We start from the raw sequence: 15,964 nt of genomic DNA on the forward strand, positions 1-15,964 counted from the left end.
TTCATAGTGTCATATGCTGCAAGGATGCCTCCTTGTTTCTGTGCCTCCGTGAATGCTATGGAAAATTTCTTGATTATTAGGCCGTGCTTGCAGAACTTAAAAATAGTTAACGAGGATGTTCATATAAAGTTGGCAGAGATTTGCACATAGAAAAATTCTTAAAGATAGGTATGGATTTTATAGTAGTTTGCACGGTTTTCTAAACATAATTGGCAAAAGTTCTCTTCACAATTTATATATGTTTTTTAAATAGCAAGCAATTTATGCGTCATAAGGAAATATATACATGGGCAGATTTCCTAAAAGAAAATGAAGTTTTCATTTTCTCTGAGAATGTTACCTTTTAGTTTTATTCTTGACTAAGGTCTTTTATATTTTAAAGGTTGAGATTATCTTTCATCTTGATATGACTGTCTTCGTCTCATCGTGCTATGGGTTATCATGGCCGCTCCATCGTCTTTTAGGAATCACTCCCATAGTGACGTCGTTATATCGACCTTTACTCTGTTTTGTCACGATGAAAACCCTCGCTGTGATGGGTAATTGCCACCTAGTCATTCCTCCCTTGATTTCTTCAACAAAGGTATGAATGACGAGGTAGAATCAATCATGACGAGGGAGGTCCGCATCATGATAAAATAATGAGATTCCGCAGCATGATAAAATATTTATTTCTATTTTTTTTTATTATAGTTCAGCTTGGCTGGCTGGCTGGATAGTTGATTCCCTACGTTGACTGCGCCACCACGTTTCGTTTTGTTGAGGTACCCTATTTCTATGCATGGCATCATAAATCAATCATACATGCAACCTTATTTTTTGCTTGCTAAAAATTTATTTATTTGAACAAGGTGTTTCATTGTGGACATGCTTTGTGTTAGAGGAATTTTATCAATATAATAATAATAATTTATGAGCACTTACACTTGCTCATTGTTAGGAAATGCTTAATAATGAGTACAATTATATAAATGGCCATATGACCATTTCACTTGCTCAGAGTTTATTTGCTAGATCAAGATGCATGATCCTGGTGTTTTAGTAAAGAATACTATTCACATTTCAAGCATGACAAAAAGAATTGACGATTACAACCATCAAAACAAAAGAAGCCATAGGCTCTACCATCATCTGCTAACCACTCAAAAAAAGAAAAAAACAATGAAAACTTCTATCTTCCTTCAAAAAGAGAACTCCAAGAAAATTGTAAGACACATTTTCCGCATATTAACAGCAAACCACATTAAGCAGAGGAGCAAAAAGCTCAGGTAGCATAGTGTGTCTCAGTTTAGCAACAAAACTCTTCACTGATATATGATACATTCCATTTTAGACACAATAAATGTAGTTTTACACACCATTGATCCTATATCTTCTTGAGGGATTTATTGTGAAGCCAATCTCTTAAGGTGCTGGAACATCCGATGTTTGATCCACAGCCGATCGTATGGTAGATAAGCCTGAATTGAGTGGTCAAAGCTGCAAGCAGAAAACAAAAGGCACAGTTGATTAAGTAGGTAAAATAAAATGAGTGAAGCAGGAAAGTGTAAATGATACACACATCAACGCGCTAAGGTCTGCCAGGCCGTCGATGAAATTATAAAGATCAGAAATGTCATAAGTGATGTTTTGGATGGTTGGATTTATTTCCTTCAGTTTTCTTTCATACAACCCACAGATCCCTGTGAATGAGAAATAAGGTGGGTGAAACACTTGAGACTTCAATCTTCATTAAGAACAAAAGCCAAGTCATTAGGAAACAACAAGAGGTGGAATGACTACCAACTAGGCCATCAGGAAGAAAGCATATAACTAGGGCATGCTACAAAACTTATCTTGAGACGTAGATGTTACTATCATCCTAAGAACTGTGTCCTCGCTATATAAAGAATTTCAACCAAATTAAAATACATCAGTATCTGAAAGAACCAAGGAAACATTTTCAATGACTTCCTTACAAATTGCATTGACTTAATATAACTGCCATGTTGTTTTAAATTTTAACCAGCTTGCTGTGATAATTAAATAGTTGTTTCCCCAATAGTAACTTGAAACTGAAGCCAATTGCAGTTCAAAGAACAAAAATTATCCCTTCTATGGATGGGCGATAATAACCCTCACTCGAATCCATATATCTGCAATGTGCTGCAACAAGGATTCAACACAAGGATATCAACCATTTTTTAATTACATAAATTTGATACATTTTTTGAAATAAAATAAACCAAAACAAACTTAATAACTCGAAAAGACATTGCAAACTGTTCCTGACAATTTCTGATGGATAGTGCAAGAATTATCTGGCAGGATGAATTTACATAAATTATGTGCATATAAATTTCATGAATTCCTACGTAAATCATGCATATTTCATGAATTGAACGTGTTATAACCTTCATTACATGTCAATTTCCATTTTATAAATATATTAACCACTGAATCCAAGTGAAGGTGAAATCATTAATTTCCTATGAATAACAATGACATGAAAATTTAAGAACTCTCTGAAATAAACAGAATATCACAGATAAGAAATGTCCAGTGATGCAGCTTAAATGAACAATTTTGAAAATTTCAGCATCTTGAGACATAAGTGACTGTACCATCCATAGCCTGACTAATAGAACCATAATCCATGAAAGTTCTGGTTGCCCTGTTAGGAGATGACTGCATCAGAACAATGGTGTGTCTATTTGCCTGCATATTTGGCAACCACATCAACCATTATATATTCAAATATCTTCGTTAGAGATTAAATTTAGTAAACTATGAAGCATAACAGACAACTGAAACATGAGTAGTAAGAATCCCTGTTCTGAGTTTCTGTCAAATCAATAGTTTACCGCTTATTTACAGTTGATATATGGCTATCCTACTATCTCAATTTTGAACTCAGTTACTCAGCATACGTAAATTGGTACAGTCAGGAGAGATCTCCAACTGAAAACATCCAGCCAAACAAGTTTTGGATGATTCAGGAAAGAAAAGAAAATTTAACTTAGCTCAGATGTCTACATGCGACTTCTGACATCAGCCATTGAGCTGGGCCAGTTTTTAATGATGAAGGGAAGAAGTTACATGCAGCTTGCATGATAGGGCATTGAGCTGGCCCAGCATAATGCTTATCATTACAAATAGCATCACACATATCGGTAAGACATCGAAATAGAGTTCAAGACTAGAAACATGAATATCATGTTGATAAAATCTATTTATATGGACCAAGTAGCCCCTGAAAAAATTCATAGCTGCTATCTCTTCTCAGAGATCTAATGTATGAAACCCACAGAAGTACCACACAATATAATGTATCAATGCTTAGAATGTTCTTTTTAAGATATATGATGAAATGATTCCATATCTGAGCTTGTCTCGATGCAAAACCGCAAGGATGTCCAAGCAACAAATGCAGATCCACTGTGCAATGGCAAATTACAAATTTCTGTATGCAGTACTCTCCCAGTCAGTAGACGTTGGTATACATTCGCATCTGTTTTTGTGAAGCTGTCAATGTAGAAAATATTTCTTCCAAATATGCATCAAGAAGCTTCCTAGCTTATCCTAAGTCTACAAACACAACTTTATATCATAGTTTGCTGACATATAGGAAATAGGAGACAATGAGAAGATACTTTTTCACAATTAAAAAGGAAGCTTTAGCAAAATAAGATAATGAGTGAATACTTGTTTGCCATTGTTGCTATGTAGAATAGCAATAATAGAAAACAACAGAAGCTTAAGCATGTAGCCAGGCAAATATCTAGTTGCAAAATTAAATTCAGAGTATCAACATGGCAAACATCCAAAATGTACTTATAGTGGCAGGCTGCTATTACAATTGCAATTCTGATATGAAAACTCATACTGCAGCTTGGGTTAAGGCTAATCAAGTAGGACTAAGTAGAGTTCTAGGTTAAGTATATTTCGGCCACCAAATTGGATAAAGCTAAGTCTACAATTAGGTCAGATTGGTCTGCACCTCAACAAGAGCCGCAACAGACATAAGTTGAGAACATTCCCAAAGCCTGCCTCTGCCTTCATGTTCAAAGCCAATCCAGCCTGTTCAAGATCGAATTGCACCGTAATTGGGACTGAGCTGATTGGTCTAGTCAGCAGTTTTCATCAGAATCTTTATGTCGCACTTTAGCTAATTATAGTCCTATTTGATTCATGTTCAAGTTCAACAAAGGCATAAATTTATTATAGGAAAGCAGTAAAACTTAACAGAATAAATCAATTTAGGTTGTCTGGTGGTGTACAAAAAGATTTCAAAGGGAAATTATGTGTATGAAAAAATGCTGATGGCATCAAACATATTTTACTTTCTAATACATTCAATGCATGTTGTATCGGCTTCTTCTTTACATTATATATGTAATCTTGTTTGCTACTCACTCCTCCCCCTCTGTAAACTTTCCTAGTTTACAAATTGTGAGTTCTTAACTTCAGGTTACACCATATATCAATGATTTAAAAAGCACTAGGCGCCAAAAGGCGCCAAGGTCCAAAAATGCCCAAAGCGCTAGGCGTTCGTCCGAACGAAGTGAGGCGCTAAAATATAAAAATATATAATATAATTAATAAATATAATTATTTAAATTTTTAAATAAAAATATGCTATTAAATTAATCTAATAAATACAAATACTATTACTAGTATACAGTTAACAATATATTGTATACTGTTAACAGTATAGTATCGAAGAGTGTAAGGGAAGAGTCGGAAGACCGAGGGTGTTGATTGAGAAGAGCGGGAGCGGCAGCTGTGAGCGGCGACAGTGGCAGCGAGCAGCAACAACGACAGTGGCAACGGCAAGCAGCGATAGTGGCACCGGCAGCAACGAGCAGCGGGAGCGGGAGCGGGAGCGACGAGTGGAGACAATGGCAATAGTAGCAGCGGCAACGACGAGGAGCGACAGTGGGAGCGGGAGCGACGAGCAGCGACAGTGGGAGCGGCGAGCAACGACAGTGGGAGCGGCAACAGTAGCAGCGAGCAATGGTAGCGAGAGCAACAGCGACAGTGAGCAGCGGCGGCAGTAGCGTGAACGGCGAGCAGGGTTAGGGTTGGGGAAGTCACACTGATATCGGTGCTTTAGTTAGTTCGATTGAACCAACTAAAACACCGGAGACCGAACCATACCTCAAACGCTGGTTCGGTCGTCTGGTTTAACCCAGGCGCTCGCCCGAAGCGCCCGACGCCTGGGCTCGGGCGAGCGCCCAGGCGGCGCCTCTTTGAAGCGCGCCGCTTGGAAATGAAGCAAGGCACTCGGGCCTCGCCTCGCCTGGCCCGAGCGCCTAGGCGAGCACCCGAGCGCCTTTTTAAATCACTGCCATATATGTAGGTCCAGCTAATCGAAAGCGCACACAAAGGTATATACTGCCAGATAAATTTATCCAAATTTGGTTGGCGATACATAAAGTTTAGACATCTTTGGATACCAAACAAGAAAACAAACATAACAAACAAACAAGTTTTGAAGAATACCAACAAGAAACCAAAACATATAATATGCATGTTACAATGAAACAAAGATGATAATATCCATGTGAATTTCTTTAGTCCAAAGGATTTAAAAGGAAAATAAACAAAAAAAATTTGTTGGTCTTATTTGTTGTTAAAGTGAAATGATACAACGACAAACAAACATCTGGACATAAATATCCTTTTTATAATTTCTTGTAAAAAATTTTACATGATGAAAACAAAATGTCGACTAAACTATCAGATATAATCCTTTTCATATTTTTTAAACACAATTTTAATGAGAAAAACAAAGCACATTCTATTTCAAAAAAAAAAAACATATAGCAAGTCTAACTGTTGAAAATTTCCTTTAACCCAATTAGAAGAGGTAGTGAGTTTTGAAGGTTCATCAACTAAAACCTATCAGCACTTTGATAGGGTCTAGCAGCAACCAGATGGAGGAAGTAGTGTCTTCCATAAAGAAGCTAATCTACGTAATCAATTCATTTTTATTGGCAGCAATTGGAGGGCAAATGTCAAAATCTCGTCTTTTTGGCCAATCAATAAAACTAAAGATTTATACATCAAAGTAATCCGTTTTAAAAATCACTTCACAGAATCCACGAGATCAAGCTGCTCATCATATTCCCAGACAATCTTGTTTCCTCTTTACCATCACTTCCTAAATCAGTGTCAATCGATCTTACTTTCATGCAATTCTTCTGGATCAACAAAAGAAAGAAGCTGGGGTTCAAAGATCCTCTTTTCCTCACACATCATATGGAAAAAAACGATCGAAGGTCCCCCGGAGACCTAATTTTGACTTCGAAACGACGCAGTTTAACGCAAAAAGAAGCTCGACATAGCGAAAAAAGGCGGTCACTCACCATTTTCCGTCGCAGACGCGCAGAGAGACGGAGAGAGAGGATTTTTCGTAAAGGTGTGATTTTTTGGGCGAGGGCTATACTAGTCCGACTTGTGGTGACCTCGCGGGACACTTTTAGGGTTTAATTGGTACCCCTTCAGTTGTCCTTGTCTGAAAGGTTTGGGCTCGACATTGCAGCCGTTCAATTAGTGGGCCCCGTCCGTGTGATTGTGCTTTGATCGGTATACATCCTCTCCACTTGTCTATATCAAAACCGTCCATCACAGATGTGCCCAATCACCAACTTTGAATAGGAACCACCGTCTGATTGTGTGAGCATATGATGCTGATGATGATGGAGACGAACGACCATTCGCGTTGCAACCACGCTTTTGCGGGTCCATCGTCGGCCAACTGCTCCACAATCTAAATCTTCTGTTCTCTCTTTGATGTTGGATTCTCCTCAGTGGTTGCATGAATGATCCCCAAAAAGTTTGCATCTTGAAGCTCTCAGAGCCTTTTGCCGAGCTTCACATCAATCTCTACCGATTTCTATCTTGTTTGTAACTAAAGCTGTTTTAATGTGTATATGAAATATAAAATATCACTGGCGTGTAGAGGAGATGATAGATAAATCAGCAAATCATAGATGCATGCATGCTGATCTCTGGAAGGACTTCAGAAGTAGAACAGCAAGCTACCAATCCACAAACGCATGGAAGCCATCCAGCTTAACTGCGCGTGTCTCAGAGTGGATGATCTGTGGTGCTAGAATCCTCACTCAAATGCAGACCTCCAGTATGTGAAGTCTCCATGACACTTGCTTTGGCATGGCTTTTGGATCTCTTGGTGGTGATGCTTAAAGGCTGTTCTACACGCGCTGGACTGAACAATCTTGTCTCAGATTAAATCCTGTAGAGTGAAGCTCGATTGTCTGCTTGCCTTTTGATCTTTTTCACTGATGTGGTTTTACTGAAAAGACTTTGGCAGGTGAGAGTAAAGTCTGCTTGATGTTCCAAGTGCCACCAAATGCATAAATTCTAGTCCAACTTAGGACTTTTGAGTCCAACATATTTGTCAATTTTAATCACAGTGCTAAAGCTGAATTGGTAAAGATAATTCAAAGAGCTGTATTACACTTTTGCCAAAAAAAAAAAACTTATAATGTATGAAGAACATTCATTGGATCACAAACTATTTTGTCTTTCTCTATTCTCCTTAGGAACACACAATGAGACAAAGAAAAGATTGCTCATTGACCTACATTCTTCTTTGTAATCAATAACAAGTGATGAAGCACTACTCAGCTGCTGCAAACAGAAAAGGAGTCAAAGAAAAGAAGAAAAGGGTGATAATGAGTGCATGTCTTCCTGTGCCAATTACTTGCATGATTAGGATCAATATAGAATAGCAAAATGAGAAGCTTAGCAACTCCCAAAGGCAAGTCCAGGTAAGCTTATGCAATGATGAACAGCAATAACTGAACTATGTCAATCCATTATTAGGTTGCTCCCACTAGGAAGGTTCAGTCTCAGTTTCTGGCAGTCAATTTGTGCATCATATTAAGATGCTAGCTTTAGCTGTAAAAAGTTTGGTATATCTGTACAAGATCTTGGGACCAAAGGATTGGTGACAGAACCACAACTTCCACATCATCACAGAGGTGTATCTTTGATTGCTGACTGATTTAGGAGATGATTGGTAGGTAATAGAAGGTCTTGTATACAACTACTTGTTTCAATCATTTGGTTGACTGATCCAAGAAAAGAAAACCTCAGCGACTGTGATTAATGTGGGTCACCTAGTAATTTTCCTTGTCATTGTATATAACAATGGCAAAAATTTTAATGTAAGTTTGAGAATAGAAACATTCTGTGGACATCCTGTCCTAGAAGTTCTGAATTATATGTTTTAGCAAACATTCCTTTCCGTGAGAACAAAGATCTGAATTATAAGTTTTAGCAAAAGTGAGCTGTATTTGTTTGAGTTGCAGTGCCAGATAAACTGGTGCGAGGAAGCTAGGTCTTTTGTTCACTAGTTTAGAGAAAGGAGATCTATTGGATATGTTTGATGTGCAGGATAGGTATACTGGAGGAGGAACTTTGTGAATTTGTTCAGTTAAAATCATCAAACAAGAGGATGTCTTATAAAAAGTAAATCAAAGAAGGAAGGCTATCTATCTTATTCTAATGGTAGCATGAAGCATCATGACTGGTGTCATAGTTATAGATTAGATGAGTTCATACAATGCTTACGTAGTACAATGTTTGAAGGTCGACGGCAATTATTTCATCGCTAACGATAGAGAAGTCGCCGCAGTTAAAGCAAGGCAAAAAGGAGGAGGGGAAGGGGCGATAGAGAAGAGCGCGGCTGTAGCGTCGATGGCGAGCTGCTCCGACGATGATGAGGTTGACGGAGCGACTGCGAGCCCGCGCCAATAATCCTCCCTCTGCCTCCAAAGCCGCCTTTCTTCGAGTACCTACTCGATTTCACAGTATCGAACTGCATGTTTTCCCTTCCGGAATCACCATCACCAGACAGCCTCACAGTCGCATTCAGGCCTGCAAATAAGTCACGGTATGAAGAACCCAGGTTGCGAGGGTAAGAGGGGTTCTAACACATGCTTACCTTGAACTGGTTGGTGTCGGAGGAGTTGTGGCGGCTACTGAACTCGGTCCACTGCAGCATGGCTGGCACTGGTGGCGAAGCTCCACTTGGCTCGGAGGAAACAAAGGAGGAGAAAATATAAGAGATTAGGCTTCATCGCGGTAGTTGATCGGACGGAAACGATCATGTGGGAAGATAAAGGGTAAGCTGAGGGGAATTTAAGGACTAACCTCTGAGAACCAAGTTTGGTGCTCGCAGGCTGCTTGCCAACCCAATCCGAGGACCAGCACTCGCAAAAGAAGGGAATTGGGTTCATTGCGTCAGACCAAGCATGTAGATGGCATGGCCCTCATGGCGTCAAAAAAAGGGCTCGGTATAAAGTGGGGGGCAAACAATGCACAAGCTAAACATTTTGATTTATGCCTGCTTCATTCATAGTAAGAAAGAACGTACCAATCTTGTAATGGATATTCTAAAACTCGTTCACAAGCAACAGCGTCAGAATTGATCTCTTTCCCTGGGAGTCAAAAAAAGAGTCGGTGAAGCATGAACTCTGAAACAGAAATAAGTTGGTCGGCAGCTCAATTGCGTCAACAGAAAGGAAAGAACACCGGAAAATGAAAGCCTGTCGCTGGTCCTTCTGCATGTCGGTGGACAGTCAATCGGCCATCATGGTTAGAATTCTTCACATGGGTGCCACGTTGTAGACTTGATTTGTGTTGATTCGAGCGGTTGGTGCAATCACATAACACTAGACTTGATTTGTATGTCTCGACTTCCTCGGATCGATACTTATCTGGACACATGCATCAAAGTATCCTTTTTATTCTCTGTTTAATATAACCCCTTACAATCAACATAATGCAAAATATTCATCATCATAGTGGTCCTTGTGACTGAGTCTAAACCAACAAACCTTACTGCCGAAATTTGCCTAAAGGTTCCTTGGAATTGTTCGTTCACACCGAAAGGAATGGCATTGCTCTTACATCTTAGCTGCAATCGTAGGTACTGGTTCATAGCCACACGCTGCATGAAAAGTAGGTTCCACCATGTGATGGATGACTACAGGATAAAACAAGTAAGATGGAAAGAAATTTCATTACTATAAGGAAGAGCTACGTATTAAGCATAAATTTATCATCACATTAGAAAAAATGATCTTTTGAGAACAGATCCAGCTATTAGAAAATGATGATAACAGGAACAATTCAGTAAGATTGTATGATCTGTCCAAACTAATGACTAGTTATCAGGTAAGAGTTATCAAAATCCAGGTCAGGGTAAGTAAGCTAATAATAGTACTTTAATGCTAAGGTTGATGATTAAAGGCTCTTGGTACCATCTAAAACATAAGCTCCTCAAAGAATCAGGCATTTGATTACAACTACTAAGAAAACACTAAAGAAGCAATGACTAATTGTGGATATTAGAAAGGAAGTTATGTCAAGCATAGATTTCCTCACCAAGTCATCATTGTCTGGCTTGTACCGGTCGGAGCGAGGACCATGCTGCATCTGACTGCTATGTACCAGTTATTCTCAATTATCTCCCAAGCAACCAGTATACAGTTATCCTTGATCTCGAGATGCCATAGCACAAATTAAATCCTCCACAAGGTGACAGATAAAAGATAATTGACAGAACAACAAATGTTTATCTGATCGCAATGCAGGTTATATAGAACAAACAAGAAATCAGGACTGATGATGAGCAAAGAAATCACAGGCAAATTTCCTTCTGGTAGTTTCTCTGAAATTAATACTGCAGACTTGTAGGAAAAGCACCAATGCCAAAAAGAACTAATGCACCTTATCCATGCTTTAAAAAGTTGTGATCACCATTCTGCTGTCAAATGCAAAGATCTTTAGTAACTAAATTTGGAATCAACAGTACAACCAATTTGTCAGCAGCACATGTAAGATAGGATGTCCACATCCAGCTTCCCTTGGCTGGCAAGTGGAGAGAGTATCTTTGCCAGTTCCCCAACAACACGTTCCATATAAAGCGTGTATAACCCATTCCTAGACTCCAAGAGTTCTGAAACCTTGCGCGCTTGTATAACCGATCTCACCCACTCTTCGAGAAGCCCTGCATAACATAATCATCATGACTTTTAAAATATGAAGTACAAACTACACGGACCATTTTTAGCTCAAAAAAGGATATTATTAACCAACCACAATTAAAGGCACTTAACAACTAAGGATGTTCTCATGATAGTCATAAAACATGACAGAATGAGTGGAACAATTATTATACTGGTCTTGCTCAACATATAAGGTGTGCATTCTAGTGCATCCTAGATTCTGATCCACCTGGCAACTAAACTACTAAGCAATACTCACACTTAGAGAATAGAGTGGCCTTCTTCCCAAGCAAAACATGTATCATCTTCTTGACCAATTTTGAATATCAAATATTTAAAAAGGACAGAAAAATGAATGCATATCGAATGGGACTAGTGGGCGCAATTAATTGTATAAAGATTGTGACCAAAATGGTGCAAGATACAATAAAGATTTAGAATTAGCGTAATATGAACCAAGCACAATATGAGATAAGAATTTGCATAAGCAATCGTATGAAAGAGAGAGACAAACCCAGTGCATGAGGTCCTCAACAAAAATTTGCATAAGCAATTTCTGCTGGAAAAGAAAATTACAAGCTTACTGAATGTCTTATTCGATATTCCACATGTAGTACCAAAATATTTAGACAAAGTAATTGATCTAAAAAAATTATACTAGAAAAATGATGTCATGTGTCTAATCAGCCAATATTTTATCGAAATCACCTACTTGCGTCAAAATCTTCAATGCTTATCCAGCTTCTGACATAATCTGATATCAGAAACTCCATAAGTTCAATCCTGATGTTGTGAGAAAAAAACATGTTAGAAATATTATCGCCCAAATCTCAAAGCACAATGGAGAGATACGTAGGAGAGATGCACATATGTATTCCAGTCATTTGAAACCTCAAGATTTTCAAACAGAAATGATACATATCTCAAAAAAAATAGAAAACAGGCGAAGCCAGTGTAGCATACAAGAACATTCAATTGTTTGTGACCTGTAATACTTTCAAAAATGCGCACCCAAAAGTGAAACAAGTATGATTTCACCATAACTGAATGATCATAAATGGTAAAAGAAAGAGGACATTATACTCGATGGAAGATGAAAAGCTATTGTAAGTGCCGTCTTTCATCTAATATCTTGTAAAGTTGCATAGAGAATCACTAGGTTAAAACATACATCATAAACATGTTTCCATGAAGGCAAGGAAATGAATCATCAAACGGATCCATGAGAAGTAAGCTATCAATCACTACTGAAGTCTTCTGGGAGACTGAAAGGAGAATTCTTTGACCAACAAATGGCTCATTTCCTAGCTTGCGAATTAGGTGTTGAACACAAAATTGAGGATCTGAATCAGAATTCACTGAGCCTGATACTGCAGAAAAGAAAAGGAAATTATGAAATTAACCAAGAACAAGGAAAAACTAACAAAGCCAAAGGCAATGTAAATGGTTACATATTTAAGGCAAAAGGCCAGACAATCTTGAGGTCCAAATGAGTTGATATATGCTGAGATTATCTACATATTTCTAATCAAGAGATAAACAAGGAAAAATATAGAAGTACTTTAGCATACATGAGATTAACTCATCCCAAAATGTAGAAGTAATGCCACAAATGATCCCTCCAGCATAACCATATGGTCAAAATGGTCCTCTGTAAAATTTTTGATAAACCTGAACATTATGTTTTGTGCCACCATTAGTCCCTCTCCTATTAGGGTTGTTGATGTGGCTAACAATTCAGTTTGTGGCACTAAAAAATCATTATCACTTTGCTTTTGCCTTAACAACAATGAGGAAATGCCGTATTTGCCATGTCAATCATCATCTAAAATATTCAGCCTCCTATCAACTCCCCAATCCCCAACACCTCTTCCTCTTCCTATTCCTCTTCCTCCTCCTAGTCAGCCTCCAACTCCTAAACTCCCCAAAGTGGAGGCAAAGGACACAAATTGTTAGGTAGTGCAGGAAGAGGAAGAAAGGTTTGAAGTTTTAAATTTATAATGTAATCTTTACTTAAATATCATATTCTTATGTTAAATTTTTAATATGAATAGCATGAGTAAAGATGATATTATTCTAAAAACTAATGTAATCACTACTAAGCATTCATCAGAACTCTGTGAAAAAATAAGCAAAAGGTGGCTAGGATTTCCAAGTTATAGGAGTTAAACTTGAGCTGTGAGAATATCAAGGAAAAAATATAAAATAATGTGACATTATAGACATTAATGTTTCATTTACAAAAGACCAAAACCGAAAAGGACAAATATCATAAGCAGATGCTACAAAGAAAGAAAAAATACCATCATTTTCAGGGATGGCACACATTCTTCTGATTAGACGCATAATCAACCCATTGACAATATCTTCAATGAGCTCGATATCCTTTTGTGATGATAGTAAATTCTTTAATGAGGCTTCAAAGAAAGATCATTGAGCAATTGCCAACACCATTAAACACTTCTTGCAAACAATTAATAGAGACAAAAAAACAATGTCATGCAAAGGATTACAAGTATTGGCAGGATAAGTGTCTGCCTGTACAAGCTAGCACATGCAATCAATGGTCACCTTCATATTTATAAACAGAGAGCGGAGAAAAAGAAAGAGAACCCTAATTTCAGTAGGTTAGATAGTTACATAATCAAAATCAATCTCATAAAAATAAAATAGTTATGGACAATCAAGTTCCCTGAGCATTGTTTAGATAATCTTGCGACTTACATGACATAAAAAATTATAGTTTTCCTTATCTCACTTTGGTTTTAAAAAGTAATAGAAGATTTAATAATATTATTTAATTCATTCTTAATTTCTTGCCTGATGACAAGTAGATCAACAGTATCATTATGAAACGTCTTTTTCTAGTTTTCTTTTCTTTGTAATGTTGTATTTATAACAACACAAAATTAATAAACAACAAGTACATGTTCCTTGTGCAAAATTTCTTAAACCTCCATTTTATTTAGAATATTCCTAGTTCATGTATGCTTATAGGGAGAGAACGGAAAGGTGATTTCACTATATTTTTGACTGGGAACAGGACCTAATGGTGGACACTACAGATTTATATTTGTGCATGCATCCTTTTCATTGTCACAGCATATAAATGTAACAGATTGACACAGGTACAATATCTGAAATGGAATGCATAATACACATGCACCAGAGGTTGTATGACAGCATCAGAAGTTTAGTGCCATCAGTGGCTAGACAGTAGTATCCGAGTATTGGTGGAAACGAAAGTCATTCCTAGAAGGTGAGCATGACATTACATGCATAAAAAATAAGAATAATACTTGAAACGATTTGTACCCAAATGTCATCTATCATAGGGTTGTGATTGCAGAGATGAGTTATAAACAGCAAAAGAACGGGTGTCAAAATACAAAACAAAAGAGGTTTAGTAGTAGTTCTCACCTAAAATGAAATCTATAGCTTGATGAGAAAAAGTAGCAAAAGAAGGGCCAATTTCCCCCTACACAGACGATGAGGAACTTAAAACAACTGAAATACAAAAGGCAAGGAATAATAATGTAACTAAATAAGTATATCCAAGTAGAATCATCTTGCTTTCACTAGGATATTATCTGTAAACTCCACCAAGAAATCTACTGATGTACCCAGCTGCTCTATCTCATTTTCACTGCCAAATGCTGCATTTAGAAAGAGCAACATAGAATTATGAGGGTAACTCTTGAGGAAAATAAAGTGCTATTAGTAAACAAATCCTTGCGATTTGGTACTGTTCATATCCTTGAACTTTCATCCTACACAAATTCAGAGCAAAAATGGAAGTACAGATAATATGTAGATTTTACAGAAATAAACAACTGCTTATCTTGCAAACTACCAAACTGGTCATAATGAAGAAAATGTCTACTACAGTCAGGTAGATATTTGGAGGTTCCATTGAAGCTACATTGTGTTCTTACACCACTAACATTCAAATGAGCCACCAAATACCACCTACATAGGAAATGCTTTTGATTCAGAGGTCGGTCCACTTTCTTCCTCCTTTCCTTCCAGCGAACTGTCACATGGGCAAGATTTCAGCCTCAAACATTTCCATTTCCACTCACGGACCAGAAAGAAACTGAAAGCAGAATCAATCAACTCCATTAAAATTTCACAGGAAAGCATCGTTTACCCAGCCTCAGGAATCTCCTCCTCAGGACCTCATCGATCCAATGTCCTCCATCACCGCGTCCCGAACCATCTCCTCCCAACTCACCGATCCCATCAAAGAAATGGCACCGGCATGATGCAATTGGTAGATCGGCTTCACACGTTCTCCCATCTTACACATCCAGACTTCTTTTACAGACAACTCATCCAAGAAACCAGAAACAAAGAGATCATCAGAGGGAAGCGGTAAAGTGAGGATACCCTCAAGTTGCTTGAGCTCTTCCCGGAGCCTAAGGATCTCGAGCTTCCGGTCCTTGGCCTGAAGCAATCGTGGGGTGGTATAGCCGAAGATTAGTTTAGGGTTCCAGATCGCCTCTCTTTAAGAGAAGGAGGGTGGGAGAGCGGATTCATACCTTCCGCTTCCAGCGCTGGGCGTCGGAGGAGAAGGAGGGAGAAGGACGGTGAATCTTGTTGAAGCGGATGAGAGAGAGGGCAAGGGCAATCTTAAAGGAAGGGGAGTCGCAGCGAACGCTCGGAGTCGGAGCCATGGCGAGAAGAAGGCGGAGGTAGTGACGGTAGAACAGAGTGCGAGAACTATCAAGAAGAGGAACGCGGGGAAGGCGCCCGCTTCCTTTTATATGGCAATCGAAGGGTCAGGAAGCCTTCTAATGGGGATCCGCTCCTGATCCAACGGTCCATAGTGCAAGACCTGCGCATCGATGGATGACGTTCATCCTCTCATAAGCCAAAGGTCGCGACTTGTGACACGAAACCAAATGAAAACATACTGTAAACGAGTAAGTGTCATCAAT

General features: G+C 38.4%; 2 protein-coding genes across 2 annotated transcripts; both read right to left on the bottom strand.

Annotated features, from left to right (window-relative positions):
* Positions 1-1,216: 1,216 nt before the first annotated feature.
* LOC135635400 (enhancer of rudimentary homolog) lies at positions 1,217-6,422 on the bottom strand. The gene is made up of 5 exons (XM_065146434.1): positions 6,351-6,422; positions 3,980-4,059; positions 2,604-2,697; positions 1,562-1,682; positions 1,217-1,479 (listed from the first exon to the last, which is right to left on the bottom strand). Exons 2-5 carry the CDS (start codon positions 4,001-4,003, stop codon positions 1,386-1,388), a joined length of 333 nt encoding a protein of 110 aa, XP_065002506.1. The 5' UTR covers positions 4,004-4,059; positions 6,351-6,422; the 3' UTR covers positions 1,217-1,385.
* Positions 6,423-8,452: 2,030 nt separating this feature from the next.
* Positions 8,453-15,849, bottom strand: LOC103981294 (protein MULTIPOLAR SPINDLE 1). Its single transcript, XM_018825012.2, has 15 exons — positions 15,566-15,849; positions 15,414-15,471; positions 15,175-15,324; positions 14,998-15,057; positions 14,598-14,680; positions 14,445-14,502; positions 13,328-13,441; positions 12,196-12,394; positions 11,737-11,807; positions 10,402-11,026; positions 9,852-9,964; positions 9,547-9,731; positions 9,166-9,452; positions 8,957-9,041; positions 8,453-8,889 (listed from the first exon to the last, which is right to left on the bottom strand). The coding sequence occupies exons 1-10, from the start codon at positions 15,698-15,700 to the stop codon at positions 10,842-10,844; spliced, it is 1,113 nt and encodes a 370-aa protein (XP_018680557.2). The 5' UTR covers positions 15,701-15,849; the 3' UTR covers positions 8,453-8,889; positions 8,957-9,041; positions 9,166-9,452; positions 9,547-9,731; positions 9,852-9,964; positions 10,402-10,841.
* Between the last annotated feature and the right edge of the window lie 115 nt (positions 15,850-15,964).

Source organism: Musa acuminata, chromosome BXJ3-4, assembly GCF_036884655.1.
Source record: "Musa acuminata AAA Group cultivar baxijiao chromosome BXJ3-4, Cavendish_Baxijiao_AAA, whole genome shotgun sequence".
Classification (NCBI taxonomy): Eukaryota; Viridiplantae; Streptophyta; class Magnoliopsida; order Zingiberales; family Musaceae; genus Musa; species Musa acuminata.